The sequence below is a fragment of the Trichoplusia ni genome, chromosome 11, assembly GCF_003590095.1.
Source record: "Trichoplusia ni isolate ovarian cell line Hi5 chromosome 11, tn1, whole genome shotgun sequence".
In the NCBI taxonomy this organism is placed as follows: Eukaryota; Metazoa; Arthropoda; class Insecta; order Lepidoptera; family Noctuidae; genus Trichoplusia; species Trichoplusia ni.
In genome coordinates, this window is record NC_039488.1 from 11,865,494 (window position 1) to 11,885,082 (window position 19,589).

Genomic DNA, 19,589 nt, shown 5'->3' on the forward strand with positions numbered 1-19,589 from the left:
AACGAAATAAAATAAAACAAAGTCAGAGATCTATTTGTTGTCACTTACGCGATATGATAGTATCTAATATTTTGTCTAGGTGGGTACAGAACTTTAAAATCACACTTTAGAAGCTCAAACCCAAAGGTCTTGGAGTGTTAACTGGTGACCAAGATGAACAGCGTATTATAAGATGGTGCATTTCATTAAGTATGTGTACATTTCGCATATTTTTAAGGTATCCCGAGTAGTCGTTTACCAAGAAACCGCTTAATATTTTTGTATTTTCCTAGTATGTAATGATGCATTATAAAAAAATTCGTGGTGTCTTCTAACGATTGTGTACGCATTATGCTATAGATGAGTAAACATATTTGGTTGAAATAATAAGTGCGTAATAAAACACATTTTCGTATTAAAATATTTTGGTATTTTTATTTTTATGTAACAATAAATTAAATCACATGTACCCTGTAAGTAACCTGCGAATAAAACCACTCTTATAGAAAACTAAACAAATATGTAGGTATAATAATTGAAGGTAATAGAGCAAGAGCCCGTGAACCCCAGACCTTCGTTATTTTATAAAAGCTGAAAGTTTGTCAGCGCATACTCCCAACACAGGTAAGAACGATGGACCATTATGAAGTTTGGGTTATAGTGGCTTAGGCAGGTAAACGGTACTAAAGGTGTGTAAAATACCGATCTAAATTCGTCAAATAATAAAGTGCGATTTTTTGATATTATCTTCAGAATATTATTAAAAATCACGTTATTCATTGCCAGACACTTAACATCGTGGCAACCCCTTGCCAGACACCCTTAATGTTCATGAAATTATAGTTTAACTTACGTTATAGTATAAAAGCTGATTTTTATAAATAATACTTGGGTAATAAGTAGATGATGTTTCCTCATTAGCCAGACATTTTTTATAGTTCCAACCCCTTGCCAGACAAGCATGTAGGGTAGCTGTAGGAGCGAGCGCGAGGCAGTATGTATATGAGTGAGTGCGAGTGAGATGGCGAGTTAAGTCTACCGCGATCCCTCACTGCGCAGTTGTTATTTCTACTGCGCATGTATTGTTTAGTACTCAGTACATGTTTACATCAGCTAAAATAATATAATATAGCATGATACGTAGATTATATTTTTACAATTTGTTTATGTGACTTTTTAAATTAAAGTGATTTTGTATTATAAAAACAAATCATAGGTGAAACATTAATTTGTGTTATTTGCAAAAAAAAGTAGTGACAAATAATATTTTATAGTATGACTAGCTGACCCGGCGAACTTCGTACCGCCTTAGCGTAGCTTTGATGCACTACTTTATTTTGTATAGTTGACCTATCTTAGGTATGAGTACCTATTAAATTTAAACTGGAATCTATAATATTCTCCATATATAAATTAATCCCTATTTCCCTGGTCTCGCCATATCTGAAAAGGACCTAATTTTATTAAATACAAAACAAAATATATATTTTCATAATAGTGTTTATTCCATAGGATTCAATAATTCCACTTATATTTTTACAAATCGCTATTGAACAACTTGGCATTTTGAAGTAAATACTGAGCTTAACACCACGCGCGCTCTAGAAAACAACTAATAGCCTCTATACCCTTCACTGTTTCTCTCTATTTTTGTACGTCTGGTTGGTGGCATTGTTAAAAACTGAAAATAAAAAGCTCTCATATATTTTCTGTATAACCAAATTGTAATATTATGTAGTCACCAAAAGTTACCAAAAATCGATATGAAGCTGTCAACTTACCGTAATTAAACAAACACTTATTAACAAACAAAAAACTTATTGTTTTAGTTGATGTAAGCATGTATTAAATACTAAACAATACAAACGCATCTCACTCGCACTCACTCATATACATACTGCCTCGCGCTCGCTCCTACAGCTACCCTACATGCTTGTCTGGCAAGGGGTTGGAACTATAAAAAATGTCTGGCTAATGAGGAAACATCATCTACTTATTACCCAAGTATTATTTATAAAAATCAGCTTTTATACTATAACGTAAGTTAAACTATAATTTCATGAACATTAAGGGTGTCTGGCAAGGGGTTGCCACGATGTTAAGTGTCTGGCTATGAATAACGTGATTTTTAATAATATTCTGAAGATAATATCAAAAAATCGCACTTTATTATTCGACGAATTTAGATCGGTATTTTACACACCTTTAGTACCGTTTACCTGCCTAAGCCACTATAACCCAAACTTCATAATGGTCCATCGTTCTTACCTGTGTTGGGAGTATGCGCTGACAAACTTTCAGCTTTTATAAAATAACGAAGGTCTGGGGTTCACGGGCTCTTAGACCATAATATTGCTTCTCTCAAATTATTGCACTGTCACTGGACTATTGTGTGGAAGTTTTTTAAAAGCATCTAGTAGGAACATGGTAATTGAAAATCATATAAGTTTCATTAATAGTTGAATTTTAAAATAACAAAGCAGAGTAGTCCACTACAGAAATATCATACACTCAATCTTAAAAATAGAATAAAAAACAAGTCTCTAAAATCATTATAAATTAGAATAAAATTATCAACAACATCCGCATCCTATATAGTCTATTACATGTTATTTAGTATTTGGAAGAAAATAAGCAACATGTATCTGTAGACAACTACTAAAAAAAACACTACAATTGGCAACTTGACGGTGTTTCATTTAAATTTTTAGAAAAATTCTATTGTTTTTCTAAAATAGAAATATGGGCTAGTTGTCACACACAGAAATAAAAATAATCGATAAAAGATGTTGTCCCATTGAAACAAGCCGTAAATCAATTTATTTCAATCTATATTGGCACTTATGTCAAAAATTACAAATTAATTACCAGGCTAGAAATAAAGAACTTGAGATCGTTAACATAAAGTTCATACATAAAACACATTTCTAGTAAGAGTTACTATTTAAACATTGTATGTGATTCAGCTCCAGCTGCTGTTTTTTGGTAAGCCTATTTTTCAACAAACTGTTGGTAACAAAACTGGACAATCAATCATGGAATATTTATTTATTACTTAAATCAGTCTTCATACAGTAAAAGTATTACACTAACCTATAAATATTTGTTAGAACTGCGCTTCATTAATGAACACGAACTTTCTATTCTAATGACTTACAAAAGGTGAAGAGCAAAATAATACTTTAATTAAACAATAGATGGCGGGGCACTACCATGCCACCAGATAATAAATAACTCGAATAAAAGTAATAGAAAAAAAACAGCATTATTCACAGTATATTGCAAGTTGTTCAAATGCATAACATTTAATTCAAATGTATACCTAGTTTAAGAAATTCCTAACTTTCCACTTTCACACTTGGGTACTTCACGATTCCTTAATCGTTTTAAAACTCCAGCCGCAAGTCATCAAAGTTATTCTTTTAGGAAAAGCCCAAAGAAAAGGACATATTATGTAAAAGTTGTCCAAGCATTCATCATAAGACTTCAAATCTGTACCAAAATATACATTAGAACAAAATGTTTACACACAAACCAGGATACAAAACCTATTTCAAGTTTCAACTGCTACAGGACAGGTAAAGTTTCACCACTATCCTCATCTGGACTCTCGTTTTCTACTTTAACTTGAGCATCGAACATTGCTTCGACTTCCAACACCAGCTTGCCTTGAGCATCCTCTTCCATTTGTACCACTTCACCATTTTGTATATACACAACATTAGTCCCAACATCTTCATCGTTCTTGACATACCTCATGAACTCTTCCACTGTCATTTCTTGGACGACCTCGTCCTGTTTTTCGAGGTGATTTTGATCGTCAGTGTATTCCGTAATAACTGTTTCTGGCGTTGGCTTTATTGGGGGTATGAAGTGAAGTAAGTCATCGTCGTATTTAAGCACGACTTTTGATTGTTTCACTTCTAATTCAGACATTGTGGGTAAGGATTTGAAGAACATCTGTAATTAAATTGTATCGTAGCTGAAGAAATATACTCGAAAACAATGTAAACTTACTTCAACACCGTAGTAGGTAACTGAATAAGTAGGTCCATAAGCTGAATTAATTGCGTGATAGAGCATCGTAAGCTTAATGTGTTTATCGTAGACTACCCTCCCGAAAATTGCCTCGTATAGCGGCTATAGGTACTCTCATTAAATACATTTATATCTAGTGTCACTCGTACTATTGCAAACATTGCAACATCAGAAACGGAAACAATAGTACAATGTTTACTCACCTTACGAGTTATTATGGACATTCCGTGCGCACTTTTCATGTGTTCCTTGAGAAGAGACATCCGTGGGTACCTAAAAAATTAAATTGATTTTTTTTAAATATTACTATATTTCTTTATTAGGACATCGACTTTTACTATGCCTCGTGATACCAGCCCCTTTAGTCAAGTCACAATCGTGAAAGACAGCACTCGTATTCTATTGACGTTCACGATTGTAAAGGAGCATAGGTAATGCCTGCATATTACACAATTTGGCATAGGCTTTGACAATATTCAATACACACAATAAGGTCGAGTTTTGCGTAATAACGTATATATATAAGCAGGTAGCTAGGGTTTCTTACCTCTTGGGACAAATCTGGCAAGCGCATGGAGGTGGCAGGTTTCTGTGGACTCGGTTAATGTGAAGTATGAGGGCCGACTTCTGAGCGAAGCGACGGTTGCACTCGTCACAACCATGTTTACGTATAGCTGAGGAAATGTAATGGGCTTTTAGTACTCAAGTCTCAGGTTTAAATGAATAAATAAATAAATAAATAAATGCGGACAACATCACATACATTGTTCTGAACCCAAAGTAAGTTGCTAAAGCACTTGTGTTATGGAATTCAGATACAACGAAGGTACCACAAACACCCAGACCCGAGACAATGTAGAAATGTGAATTTTTACATTGACCCGACCGGGGATCGAACCCGGGACCTCAGAGCTAGCGACACCTTGAAACCGGTGCGTACGCCACTCGACCACGGAGGTCGTCAAAACGTCGTCGTTTGTAACAATTACATCAATTAGCTGAGGTGAACTAAGGGGTAGAGTGATTCAAGTACTAGGGTCTGTTACTAGGGTCACCTAAAAGGCGGAAGTGTTCACAGTTCAGTAATGAAAACTCAGTAATCAAAATTATTGAGCAATGAGCGTCCTTTGCTTTACGAACGCTGACTTGGTCGCTTGATATGAAGTGTATAGGGATTGTATGGTTGTTGCTTTCCACATTAATATACCTAGGTATTGACTCCGTTCTACCGAGAGACTTGTTTTTGCTTACGTTTGTGCGTGTCCATGTGCGATGCCAGCGCGGCTTTGATCTTGAACGAGCGGCCACAGAGGTCGCATATAAACTGAATGTCCGTGTGTTTCTTTGCGTGCCGCTAAAAAATAAAAGGGAAATTCAGGTCAAGTATTGGGTATACTTACAAGTATTAAACTAAATATATGTCTGAACAACTGTATACATGGAAGCACGGAGGAAAAGACATTAAAGCACGTTGTATGTACGTAGACGGCAATATTTTGTGCTCTTTCTTGATATGTCAAAACACAGTATAAACTATAGTAATAATAAAATATTCCATAACTTTTCACACAACATCATCTAGTCTAAAACTAAGCAAAGCTTGTTTCATGAGTACTAGACATCTGATAAACAAATTTATATATATTTCCAAATACATACATACTAAAGATAAAGAACTCCCAGACACAGAAAATATGAAGATACATACTCATAACAAAAACATTTATCCTGAGTGGGATTCGACCCCACGACCTCTGATATAGCAGTCAGGAGCACTAACCACTAGACCAACAGGGCAGTCGGCAGCAGTATAACCATATGAGCATGCTGTACGTACAGAGAGTGCGGAGTACGAGGTGTAGGCGCAGGGGCAGGCGTGGCAGCGGTAGGGGCGCTCGCCGCGGTGCAGGTTCTCGTGCGACTCCAGGTTGCTGCGCGTTATGAACACCGCCGAGCACAGCTGGCACGGGAACCTGCTGCCCATATACACACTGTTTAGGATAACCATCAATGTGTTACGATATAAGGGGGCTCACCTTCTTCATATGAGCTGTTACCAAACCCTTTCCCATATAGGTCAAGAAAAATACAGTTTGTCTGGGCTAATAGAAAATCGTTTTTCATTTTGGAACTATAGGGGTGTAGAACTAAGTTATGGGCCAGGGTTTCTTTCCTTATGTAATGCTCAATGCAGTAAGCCTGAGTGCAGGCATTAACTTATTGGCTTACAAGTCATCAGGCAGCATTGGCGAGGGTTATTAATTTGCAAGCCAAACCCAGACGAAGATAGCGGAGTAACTTGGATTCGATCTACCGAACTAGAAACGTTAAGAAGAGTAGGGAGGGTTTGCCCAGAAGTAGGACGCACCTAGCTGGCTGTAAAATAATTATAATTATTATTAATCATTATTTTATAATGGCATTGACTCACTCGGGCCGTTTGTTCCGGAACTTGTTGTCGGTGAGGTAGGGCCGGCTGCGGCCCTTGCGGCCGAGGAAGGCGGCGCGCGCCTTCAGCACCACGTGGGCGTCCGGCGCCGCGCAACGCTTCTCGTGCTTGTACAGGTTTGTTGTGCTGTGAATATGTACAGATATAAATTGCAGAGACTTGTATAGTCTCTCATTTATGTATACGTCAGTTGGTCAAAACATAATGTTACGATCGAGTTAGTTCTCCAGAATCAGAAACTAGCGCTAGTATCCCACTAAACCAAAACCAATTTCAGATTGAATGCTATCAATGATGTTAGCCGTCGATCGGGCGTTGTTCCAACTGCATTTGATCAACTGGTATAAAACTGAAACTGCTTCTGTAAGGAGCAACACTCAGGTAGTGAATGCGCGGGTCATCTATTATGAGGACTTAGAAATAAGAGTCCACGAATTATGCTTTGAGGTTTACTTGGTGTTTCAAATAACTGTTACAAATACATTAAAATATAGATGTTCGAGGCAGGGTCTCTTATTGCGCACTGACACTCGTACGGAACGAGCGCACTAACACACACACATAGACATTGTTGTCCGTCACTCAGTTGCACTTGTAGGCGTGATGCAGATCGGCCCGAACAGGTAGTTAACAAAAACTAATCTACAGTGGTTAAGATCCACTATTCTCACATGTCGCGGATTTGATCCCTGCGTAGGTTAAGAATTTATGTAGTGCACAAATGAAATTCTGAATCTGGGTGTCTTTTTGACACAAAAATTACTGAGTATGGGAATCAAGTGTCAAAGAGAAAAAATGCCTGGTACTCCCTACCTTCGGAAGTCGACACCGCATGCATAGCACACTAGATATCTCTGGCCGTGTTTCTCCTGATAGTGGCGTCCAGCCGCCGGCAGAGTCTCCAATACAACACCACACTGCATACATCTGCAAATTTAGTACTCTATAGCAAAAAATATAATAATATAAAAAAAATCAATTGAAAATGGAAGATTGGCCCTTTCCTGAAGACCTAGGATTATCTATAGTACTTCACAAATTAGTTTGGAGGTAAATGTATTACTATAATTATTGTATTGTCAATAAGTTCTAACTTGTCTAACCCAAGTGAGTGCCCAAAATATTGCAAGTTGTGTGCTTTTAGTTATACTGCTATTTTAAAGTAAATTAGTTGGTTATGTGATTTTCAGTTGTGACATGTACTGAATAACTTGCTTGTAGCTGTGTTAAAGTAGTGGTAAGATTTTCATCGGACACCAAGAACATATTATTATAATAATACTTCAACTAAATAAAGAGGCATTAAACCAAAAACTTATATTGAAACTAATATATCAAGTTAAGAAATATAATAACAGCATCATACCAATGTTATAAAGTCATACTCACTTATACATAATACCGTTGATAACATTACAGTAGTCTTGCGGTAATTCCGGAGGTGTCACAGACCTCATAATCTGTTCTAAAGTGTTAACTAACAACTCCTCATCATCTCTGAGCTCCTCGTACTTTTGACGTAGTTCTGCAATAAAGGACCGCTGCTGCCATGACTGCCTCCTTGACCAGCGGTGCCTTTTATGATGGTCTTTAGTATCTGTTTCATCTGACTGTGCATTTTCATCAGGAATATAATCGTCATCATCATCAAAAGGTTCTTGCTTGAAGTAAATCTGGAAAGAATTAGTTTTTACCATTGAACATGATGATAAATTGTAAGATAAACAAACATACACTCAAGGAAAAAAGTTAACAAATGCTGTATTAACTGTATTTTACTTTTGCCACTAAATAGAAAACTTTATTTTTGTTTATTGGGTAACTAAATACCTCAGGTTTAAATTCGCTATCAAGATAGTCGTATTCCTCATAGTCCTCGGGCTCTGTCTTCACGTCAATGAACTGACCATGTTTTTGTGCAGTTTCAATTATATTCTCCACCTCCATGCAAGAGTTAGTTACCAAGTTATCTTTTTCCAAAGACTTTCCACTTTCATCGTCGTCCACGACGACTAACACAATCATATCCTCCGGCTCCATCATAACTTAAAATTCAAACAATTTAGTATCGTGTAAATTGATGATAAATTACCGCTTTCTGTTATTAGCATTTTAATTTACCAAATAATATAAAAATATTTTCAAATAACTTTGACAACCAAAACGAGCGCCATCAAAAATTTTTCAGAAACAAAACAAAGCAAAGGTCTATAATTATAAAACCAAGTCACTCATTTACGTTGTTGATAAAATTTTGTAAGTTAAGCTAGAATAAAAACATTTCTCATTCAACTTACTAATTATTTGGAGTTTTCTTATGAAACCAATTAATAATAAACTTTAAATAATTCTTTCGAATATTGTTCCAATTCCACGACATTTCATTTTATTCCTTTGCCTGACTTACCAAAGTAGATAAAAAATAAAAGAGATATTACCGGTTTTTCGAAAAAAAAGAACAGAAAATAATCAAAGGAGTACTTTGTATGTAAGTTAAATAACGTTGTACGCTTATTTATTTATTGCGATCATTCTTAAAGCGGCAAAAATATATATTTGTTTTACAGAAAAACGTATTTGTTAGCTAAAAAACCAGGATTTACAATATTAAGTAGGCCTATGATAAGGCAGCTGACAGTGCTGATTTTTATAATATTATGACAGTGTCAAACAAGTTGGAACGAGTAAATTACAATAAAATTGTCACTGAAATAATAAATATAATTTAAAACTGTCTATAATACAGCATTTGCTCAGTCCATTCAATATACTATTTATACCTGAAATTGTATTACATCATCGGGTCGATTAGTGCTACACAAGTATTGTGATCCAACTCGTTTTGATTTGGCGCCCAATTTTGAAGGACATAAATCAATAAACAATTGCAATTTAAATAATTATTTACAAATAAAGTTTTAGTATGTAATCATTTCTACAATGTTGAACCACATAACTACTTCATTTTCTACGGTAATCAACAATAACGTAAAAGTGTTAGCCCTCGAAAAAACCTTAGAACAGAGCCTTCAAGATTTTAAAGGTAACAGTTTACAATCATAATATAATTATACCAATGTGCTGCTGTCTTCCTACTATACACGAAAAATGTTAGTGAAGTGAAACTCAATTTATACAATTACGAACTTTGCCTTCTTTGTGTGGACCTTTAAAGATATTTATTCCATATTCTCTATATCCCTATTAATGAGGGTCATGTTTGCCATCAACATTCTTAACCACCTACTTATAAGTAATCCTGCATTAGGTCATCCATATAAAAATAATATACTTCCTTAAATCTACAAGGTGTAATGTTTTTTCTTATATTTTGGCCCTCAATATAATTTGGTTTTTTTTTTGTTTTCAGAAGTTTTGACAGACTTTGAGCAGCTGCATATCACATCTAATAATTATAAAACACAGTATATCAAACAGAAAGAGAAATGTGAAAGGTATGTAAATAATTAAACAAATTGCCTACTATATAAAGAAATAAAATATTTCCCCCTATCACAGGTATATGTTTACTTAAAACAAGGTCTCCGTGTACAATTCACTGTATAGGTTTAATAGATTTTTCTTCTGTTTTCAGCAATTGCTGTACTAGTGCAGAAATTTTGAAGAAGGTGATAGAATCTAAAGAGAACATAATTCAATCAGTTGGTAAGTACATTTTGTTTGGTCTTCCCTTCAATCATTATGGAATAAACATAGTTTAAACTATAGCTTATATTAAACAAACATCAAAACAATCAGACAAGCTATATAATACTAAGAAAACTAGGCTTTGAGTTAATTTGAGGTTGAATACTGTAAAAGATATGGTTATTTTGATATGTTTTATAATTAACTGTTGTAAAGTAATATAAGGTGAATGCATAAAAATGGATGATAAATTTACTATTTTGTTTATTGTTTACAGCATCAACACTAACAAAATTAGTTGAAACAAGGGACTTTCAAATCATAGCGAACTTATTTAAAATTTTATTCGGAGAGGTCCCAGCACATTTGAACCAAAGCAATTTAAAAAATGAAGATACTAAAAAAGTTTCACCAATAAATATTAAGAAAGAAGCAAATTCTTCAAATGAGGATTTATCGTTTAATGATGATTCTGTATCCGAGATTGAAGGCACACCTACTGGGCGCACTAGCCCTATAATACAGACAAAAAAAATGAAGACAACTTTGGTTAATACATCAGATATACGAGATAAGAAAAAGTGTCCGGAAACCTGGTGGGTTTAGTTTACTGAGTTTTTTCTTAGTACTGTGCAGCTTGACCTTCTGCACCTCTTACGTTATACTTGATAGCCTGGCACCACTGCCATTAACAGGTTTTTTGGTTTAGGGCAGAGGTGTAAGTATACCAAATCTATGTTAGAACAACAAAGTTATATTCTTAATGGCAGATCCAAGTGTGGCATTTGCCCTTAAAAAAACCTGTTCTGTACCCTAATTTTAAATTATTATTCTTTCATGTCTGTTCAGTAAGTAAGCATTGAAGGTAAGAAATTTTGTCATAAATAATAAAAAACTAAACATTTGATATTAGCTTACCACCTTATCATTCTTCTTTTTGTACCGCAGGCCTACACCAGAGAAGAAAACATTAAAACTAACATTCTCAACACCAGTAAGAGGTAGTAAGCAGACAGGTAAAATGAGGCAAGCTCGATTGAACATCGTCAAAATGAAGGAAAAGAATGTCATAGACATCACTAGCTCACCAGAGTTTAGTGGCGGGTGTAGAAGTAAGAGCGGCGATGGTAATGTACAGGTAAGGTTTTAATGAGACTGGGAATACATCTTCTTGGTTGACCAAGTTTAATCTGTAATTGTCATCAAAATACTTGAATCTTGAAGGGTTTTCGTATATATGGCAAATTTATTGGGTCTTTCCTGCAATCATTATAGAATATAAGCAGTCAAGTTAAATAATTAAAACCATGTTTGCATGTACAAAAAGTAAAAACACTTCGTACAGTAGTGACGGAGACTTACCCGCAGAAAAAAGGAGATATTCATTATTATAATTTTATTCTAAATGAAGACTATATCAAAACATTATTTGCTATTCTTGCTTACTTATTAATTGACTTATAATTTCTAGCCTCTTATCAAGAAAGAATCTATGGAAAACGATGATACAATACAGCCCTCACCTACAAGTGGCCCTACAAGTTTCACACTGTAAGTAATTTCCCTTTTTTTAATATTACAGACACATTTTATACTTTTTTCACATGTACCTGTTGCAAGCAATTTTTTATACAAAATGTCTAATTTAGTTCGTACTTTTCAGTTTCAAGACAAGGGAAAGTCCAATGAAATTCAAGAAGCCACAACTTTCACTAAAGGTGAAAACTGAAAGCTCAAGTAAAACTCCAAAGAAACAAAATCAAAACATAAATACATTGACCATCAAACAAGAACCTCATTCAGAAAACAAATTTGTTTGCAATCTGAAGATGAATGACAGTGCTACCTATACTCAAGATGATTCTATTAACATATTGAACCCAAAAAGGTAAATTATAACATATAATATTAACTGCGAACTTCGTTCTGCCGGGCGTTTGTGAATCGGACCGTCCAGGGCCTCACCCAAACGGGTTGAATTTATAAACTGAGTTTTTACACATACAGACACCAAAATTGTTTAACTTTTTTTAAGTATCACACGAAGCACGCGTTCAGAATGTCGCAAATAATTTAAAGCAGGTTTCTAGTTTTCAACAATTGATCTTAATGTGACATATGGGATAATATATGCCCACGTATCACGTATATCCCATACGCGGAAAACACTATCCTTCCCTACATTCTGGCTAACCTATCATCTGTCGAAAATTATAGAATAGTCATAACACCAAAAACAATATTAACAGTATTCTATTTCTTTTACTTTACAGATTACCAACTACCTTCGGTAACTGTTCGCCGGTAAAGTACGAGCGATGTGACGACGAGACGTACTGTGATACCCAGTCTAGTATATCGTTACTGAATCATGTGGATGAGCTAGCGAATATACATGGGGATGTTCCGTGCAGGTGAGTTGTTCTAATTCTAATAAAGTACACTGAATTAGTCCTGGCGGGTCTGAGCGCATTTTACCACTACTTGAGATAATATTTTTGCGGTTTTGGAAGAGAAACAGCACACTGTTTGGTGAAGAGTGGTGTCTCTCTTTCACATCTGCACTATTGCGTTAAGGGACTTAAACTCCCTAATGTATCATCAATCATTGGATGATCAAGACAATGATGGGTTCCGTCCCCAGTGGCTTTTATCAAAACCAGGTTGATTTTTAACTCCTTTCCTCCTCCTTGTGTTTTAAAAACACAATAAAAGAATGTAGTTGCATTTTCACCAATTATAAACTGCTGTACCCTTACTTACTCACAGCATAGGCACTGGTAACATGTTGTAAGTTCAATTCTGTTTCTTCCAGTCCCAGTAAGCGACCTCTAGCGGAAAACATAAACGTTACGAATATGGCCGACGATGTCATCCCATCAAGCATGTCGATACTGCAACGTGAAGCTAAAACCAGCAAACTTGGTGATGAAAATGTTAGAAGGTAAGTTCTGTAACAATTTTATTTCTTCTCAGATCTTGATTTTTAAGATGACTTTTATACGGTTAGTCACTGAAAACACTCGTATATAAGACTTTTTGCTACTATTATACCTTTAATAATAATCCCTTATCAATATTTCGCACTATTTTAATAAAGAATTGTTTTAATCAGACACCTATGTGCGTGACATTGTAAACTACTATTTATTTTCAAGGAAAATACCTGAATTTTTGGATAACGATGATCCCGTCAGAAGAAAAGCGGACAAGCGTTTATTGCCAGGATGGAGCTGCGACAAATGTAAAGAGGTCAGTTTGTGTTTTACCCTACATATATATTTTAGCTTATGTTAACAAATCTAGGGAAAAGGTGCCTCAAGACCCGAAGATATGTAAAGGAAGTATCTAATGTCGTAAATACATACATGAATGATAGGTCGTGACAAAACAACATCATATTCTGTAACCTCGGTTTAAATACGTACTTAAGCTTTGGCTAAGAATATAGAGTCTGAAGTATTCAGTTGTACATTAAACGCATTCGTTTGACCTACAAGATCATGACATATATTTATTTCGAGTCTGACTTTGTAAACAAGGTTCTGGAAACATGAAAATAAAGTTATGACGCACAAAATTGAAAAACCTAATTATATTTTTACTGCTCTTTATTAACGGCTTTTAAATATGACTTGAACTAAGATGAATTTATGTTTTACAGTTCTTCGGCGAACTTTACAAAGATGATCCTGAGATGATGGCGAAGAAAATAAACGAATGTTCACATCATCGTGGTGTGAATAATCCCAATGACCGGCCAAAGACTCCGCCAGGGTTTTGGAACCCACGCTGGAACGTTCCTGACAACACCGAGGAATTCAACAAAATGAACAACGTCACGTGAATTTAAAAAAAAGTATCATTCTAATCTGTTGTTATTAAACAGAACGTAAAACTTAAAAAATAATTTCAAACAGCACTTTTGATGTGAAAGCGTCAAGAGATCTAAAATTTTAAATTTCGCGCCATTTGTTTTGTTTAATTGGTTTCTTTACTTTGTATTCTAAATTCAGAATCATTTTGCTGGAATATTCGCTGAATAACAGCAAAATCAGTGTTTTCGTATTACGTTTAGCATTATCGCGAGTAACAGCCACGAACAAGATATCATCGGCCCACCGCTTATACTTGTGATGACGTCATGTAACGGTATATATCAAAACACCTTTTTACTCTGCAGATAAACATAAAAGGCGTATGCAAACGTGTTTATCTGTTTTCGTTTAATTCGTGAGAATAGAAATTAATTATACTTTTATTTTGTAAGGGATAAAACTGAATCCAAAAACTGTATACCTCAATTGTTTTAGTCGAAACTTGTATCGTAATGTAAATAAGGTCACTAGCATAGTTTTGTATATATTATCCGGGTAAAAGACCGTTTAGTATAATAAGTACTTTTACAAACATTAATTTAGAATTTAAACTCGGGTATTCAGATTAACGATTAAATGAAATTTAAAAAACAAAATGTTTCTATTTATCTTATTGCTGCCATCCATTGAAAATGAACTTGCTCAGTTAGTTTACCTTATTAAGTTTTAGTCATTTATAGCAATCTAAAACTATCAATGTAAGCAACTGCTTCATTTGGTCAACAAGGTCTTCCTTCGCCGCAAATACTGGAGTTATCTAGACGTTTCATTTGTCTAGAATACAAACGTCTATTTAGACCAATTCATCAGATAAGGTTGCGCAACATCGGGTTCACTTTATTTTTGTTCCAACAACGTTCATTGAAGTTCACTACTTCGTTCTATTTGGCAGCAGGCGCAATTATTTTATCGCAGTTAACATCGCCGCCTATAGAGCAATATAACACATGTATCAAGAAAGTAAACATTGGTTTGTTGAAAGCAGTATGCACTTTTACATATTAATACAGGATGATTCACTGGAGTGTTTGCCAACAAGTTAAAATAACATGACTTGCTGAATGTATGTGTGTGGGATGTGTGGGTGATGCAGAGAAAACAATAATTTGGAGAACACCTTTTATTTATCTCAATAAAACAGAATATTATAATTTTTCACTAGCTTATGTTAAAAAAGGAAATGTTAAATCAAAATAAGATTAGTATATTTTAAAATGCGTAATTTTTGAATAGGTAAGGTGCCAATGGACACAATTAGCTTTTGTAGCCAAGTTACTCTGGGGTAGCAGCAATTCCCCATTTTCTAGACAGTTTTTTGTTTTTTTTTTTTTAATTATCTATTTCACTTACAACATTGTGGTACAAATAATGCAATTTGGAATTCATTCAAAAAATAGTTCAATTTACAAATATTTCAAACTGAAAATTTATGGTTACTTTGATATACATTATTAGTTTTTAATGCTACAATAAATTTACAGTTGGGTCTATGAAAGTTTCTTAGCTTTCTGGTACAGAGTATCAACAACCTTGCTCATGTGGTGGATTGTCTCCAGGACAGTCTCATAGGTCTTCTCAAGAGGGGACTCATCAAACACAATTAGAACACCTTCACCTTGATCAAGAATACCATTCAGTTTTTTATCCAGAATCATTTGGGAAAGCTTTTTCTCAACTTGAACAACAGGCAGACGAATACAACGGGCTACATGGTCAACTTGAACCCGCATATATGGCTCGACAATGCGACATAAGTTTTGTTCCAACATTGTATCATACAAAGCTCCAAGATGAGCTCTAACCACTGCATCTTCTTCCAGTTCACGTTTGTAGGTTTTGAGAGCAGCTTGGAAGTCAGCTAAAGACCTCTTATGAGAAGCTGTGGCCACAGCCCGCATAGCTTCTAGTTCCTTCCCAGCATACTTAAGAGCAGTCTTACTGCTACAAACTGATCCTACTTCTTCAGCATTATTCAACATGATCTTGGAAAGCAACATGTATTTCAATGCTGTTAAGGCTTTAGGGCTGTCAGCCCCATCATAACCTTCAAATGCTTCATAAAAGTATGAGTAAGCAGTTTTAAAGTCACGTTCATCAGCAGCATGCAGGATACCAGACTGTAAGTCAAGTGCCGCTTGCATTTTGGGAGGACAATAAATTGCATTTGCAGTAGTTCTAGCTGACGTCAGTGAGGCACGGGCTTTAGGCAGGTTGCTTAGGGCATGATAAGTTTTGCTTTCTAAAAGAAGTACCTCAACTAATAAGTTTTTGTCATCTAACTTTTTGAGCTCCCTGAGCAAGGCTGTAGCCAGGTCCAAGGCATCGGTGTACATACCTGTGTCGAAGTAGAGCGCAATCAGTCTCGCTTCCAGAGACTGTCGCAAGAATGTCCGACGCTCCTCCTTGGCCCATTCTATGCATTCTTTACACAATTGAACCTCAATTCCAATGCCCGCTTCCAAGTCAAGGAAGAAATCAACGAGAGAGCGGACCAGTTTAGCAGCTTTTGCTTTACTTATCAAACTTAGGAACGGTCTTGTTGCCTTGATCAGCTCCGCGAGTTCTTTAGCCTTGCCTTCCTTCTTGTACTTCTCGCCAAGATTGAGGATTCCTTGTTCTTTAGCCCTTATGTTTTCTTCATCATCTTCGGGCACCTCGCCAGTGCTAACCATTTTGTCGGTCATGCGGACGTCCTCGTCTCTGTTCGTCGACGACGAGACGCGCGATCTCTCGAATAACATTGCTCCGGCCATGTTGTGGATATTTATATGCTTACACTATAAAACGATGATAAACAGTAAAATAGCACTACAACGGACACACTTTTTCTTTGTAATTTTGTATAATCGCAAAGTCATCGACGACCTCTTCAGAAACAAATCGTAGACGCGTACAGGGTTGCCAGAGCAAACTTGTAGTTAACTAATAATAATATTTGGAATGGTAGAAATTAAATTATGTACAATTTATGGTCACTAACAGGGTTCAAAATGTATCTCAAGATTAATAGTATTTGTGACAAGTTCCTTGGCCTTCGTTTGCCTTGTAGATAGAGAAAAATCCTGTAACACAAGAATTAACTTAAAGTACCTAAAATTTTAAGTCGCAAAGAATAATGCGTCTAGGACAGCAAAAAAATGTGTCATTTATTTCCTTATTTAAAGGAAATACACATTTTGGTACTGGCTACAATAATTGCAATTATTGTCACAATTTTATTGATGCCTTTTTTGATGACAACCATAGATTTAGAATTCTTTATCTAAGATGACAATAATTAGAAAGGAGTACCTTAACCGCTTTCACGGGCTTTAAACTCTTATGTGTATTTCTTAATCTTAGTAAGCACTTTATGTAGAATATCATCAACATCGTAATAAAATCAAATTTAAGTCCCAAGAAAGACTAGAAAATCGAATCTTTCTAATAATAATATGTTAAGTATAGAATAGATCATAGGGCGAGTTCCAGGATGTATATGATGATAGGCGTTCTGGTATTTACCAAATTAAAAAGCGAGTACTTTATATTCGCTTTTTACGTAGACAGAGAATAGATTTTTACCAACCAAGACTAAAGAAATGGAACCTTGAAGAGCTGTACAATAAAACTAGACGAAAAACGATTCGATAACAGGAGACACGTTTTCTAGATAGGATGACAACAATGGGCCAAAATGATTGAGTAAATTCCATTTGCTTCTCCATTTGACCCAAAGGTTGACTGGTAGATAATGCCTTTAAGTCCGCCTCAGGTACCACAATTCTACATAAAAGTCTTTGATACTAGCGCTGCTATGATTTCGCAACAAAAAATATCTTTTATGAGTATTTGCGGTGTAATTGTTAGTGACAGGACAGTTAGTCGCAGCGCAGTCCATGATTGAGGGATCCACTGACTCTGGTTTAAGTTGTAGAAGGAGCCCAGGGTGAATTGAGATGGTGTAGGTCCGAACTATACTCAAAAGATGCCCCAACATGATTTAAAGTCATTGTAGGAGTGCCTTAACCCCGAAACGAAAAGAAAACGGGGTCAACTGCACACGTTACGGGTGTGGAAGGGCCTTGGCTGGTAACATAATATTAAGACGTGGTGGTAGCCCCTCGGTTTAATATGTGTACATTTTAAAAGGAGGTGAAAAGAAATAGTCAAACAATATATAAACTTTTTTCATTTTAAATTTGCCTAAAAATAAAAAATAATAATAAAAGAGCCGTATATTTTTTACCTGTCAAATGAATCCTGAATAGGTTTAGTAATTTATATCGTAATTTTTATTCAGGGATTTAATTTACAATTTATAAAAAAATGGCGATGATTGACGAAATACAAGATATTGAATTTATGTTAGACATATCAAAACAAGTTAAAGATTTCTATGAATCTGCAGTTATATTTCTTACTGGAAAAGATTACTCGGACCAAGTATTTAACACGCTTTGTTCTTTACGCACTGCTTTACGTGAAGATGATAAAAATCGAGTTCTCGATCTTATTGTGGATTACCATTTGCGATGGTTACGTGCTGTCAACGACATAGAAAATTATCGTAAAGTTTTTGTTGAGGAACAGTCCCGGGATCATGTATACCAATCCATAACGTATACGATTGAAGTGTTGGGTGCCCGACTGAGATATTTTCAGAGGTATATGGAAAAATATCGCTCAATTCTAAGCAACCAAGAACAAAATGAACTGTCCGCCGATTTAGAAATAGTGGAAGAAATGCACAAGGACGTAAAAATAATCCTATTGGAGAAACTGAAATGTTTTAAGAATTATATTTGTTTTGACGAATTTAAGGTTCATGTTAATGAGGCAATCGATGACTTATTAGCATGGCTTGATAAAATTCATGATGGCATATCGATTAAATTGAGTAAGTACATTAACATTAACGTACCTGAAATCTCAGAAGATTTAACAAAAAGTTTACAGCAAATCGTTGATGGACTACAAACTGACGAATCACCAGCGGCAAGAAAATTGATCGAGAAATTAAAAGCCAAAGGAAAAGAAATGGGGTCTCTGTTGAGATGTACTGCTGGGCACGGTCTCGAAATGAGTAAAATGATCGAAAAAATGACTGCATTAGATGATCGCATAAAAAGGTTAGAAAGTGAACCAACTAGTGCTGCCCTTATGGCTCTGAGACATAAGAAAGAATATTTAGAGAAGAGGATGGCATCGCTCGAAAATTTGAAAACGACCATAAAAAACATTCAAATGCAATCAATCGTTAGGTTGGACGATGATGTTAGGGGTGACAAACTATGTCCATGTGAAGATTTCTATCAGCTTAAAATTTTTAACCATTTAATTCCGGAACCGGATCGAGAACGTTTAGTTTCGGAGCTATGTGCTCTGTGGGATAAGGCAGTGTTTGGTGAACGAAAGCGCTCTATCATTTCTATACTGAGCGCTTCTGATATAAGAGAAGAGTACACAGATGAACTTGGAACTTTTTTCATTGACGAACACAGTAGGAAAATTTATAGACTACCGGATGATGATGTACTCTATCAACCTAATGAACGCAATGAACTTGTGCCTCTTATGGATGACGAAGTAAACGTTTATTTTTATGACGAATGTGG

The 19,589-nt window shown here is 35.4% G+C and overlaps 3 protein-coding genes across 6 annotated transcripts; 1 reads left to right on the forward strand and 2 right to left on the reverse strand.

Moving 5' to 3' along the window:
* Positions 1 to 2,759: 2,759 nt before the first annotated feature.
* LOC113498859 (zinc finger protein 260-like) lies at positions 2,760 to 8,870 on the reverse strand. 4 transcript variants are annotated; one of them, XM_026879006.1, is made up of 10 exons: positions 8,764 to 8,870; positions 8,297 to 8,511; positions 7,856 to 8,139; positions 7,280 to 7,393; positions 6,449 to 6,592; positions 5,855 to 5,993; positions 5,269 to 5,371; positions 4,565 to 4,691; positions 4,221 to 4,290; positions 2,760 to 3,939 (listed from the first exon to the last, which is right to left on the reverse strand). In XM_026879006.1, exons 2-10 carry the CDS (start codon positions 8,507 to 8,509, stop codon positions 3,547 to 3,549), a joined length of 1,587 nt encoding a protein of 528 aa, XP_026734807.1. In that variant the 5' UTR covers positions 8,510 to 8,511; positions 8,764 to 8,870; the 3' UTR covers positions 2,760 to 3,546. The 4 variants fall into 4 exon arrangements, with proteins under 4 accessions (XP_026734807.1, XP_026734808.1, XP_026734809.1 ...); XM_026879007.1 differs by lacking the exon at positions 8,764 to 8,870 and adding an exon at positions 8,588 to 8,670; XM_026879008.1 differs by lacking the exon at positions 8,764 to 8,870 and having other exon boundaries at positions 5,855 to 5,990; positions 8,297 to 8,665.
* Positions 8,871 to 9,090: 220 nt separating this feature from the next.
* Positions 9,091 to 14,588, forward strand: LOC113499052. The gene is made up of 11 exons (XM_026879387.1): positions 9,091 to 9,509; positions 9,837 to 9,921; positions 10,062 to 10,132; positions 10,392 to 10,710; positions 11,063 to 11,252; positions 11,586 to 11,665; positions 11,778 to 12,002; positions 12,388 to 12,528; positions 12,930 to 13,058; positions 13,273 to 13,366; positions 13,779 to 14,588. Exons 1-11 carry the CDS (start codon positions 9,407 to 9,409, stop codon positions 13,959 to 13,961), a joined length of 1,620 nt encoding a protein of 539 aa, XP_026735188.1. The 5' UTR covers positions 9,091 to 9,406; the 3' UTR covers positions 13,962 to 14,588.
* Positions 14,589 to 15,097: 509 nt separating this feature from the next.
* LOC113499054 (26S proteasome non-ATPase regulatory subunit 11) lies at positions 15,098 to 16,903 on the reverse strand. The gene has a single exon (XM_026879389.1). The coding sequence runs from the start codon at positions 16,743 to 16,745 to the stop codon at positions 15,480 to 15,482; it is 1,266 nt and encodes a 421-aa protein (XP_026735190.1). The 5' UTR covers positions 16,746 to 16,903; the 3' UTR covers positions 15,098 to 15,479.
* Positions 16,904 to 19,589: the final 2,686 nt, after the last annotated feature.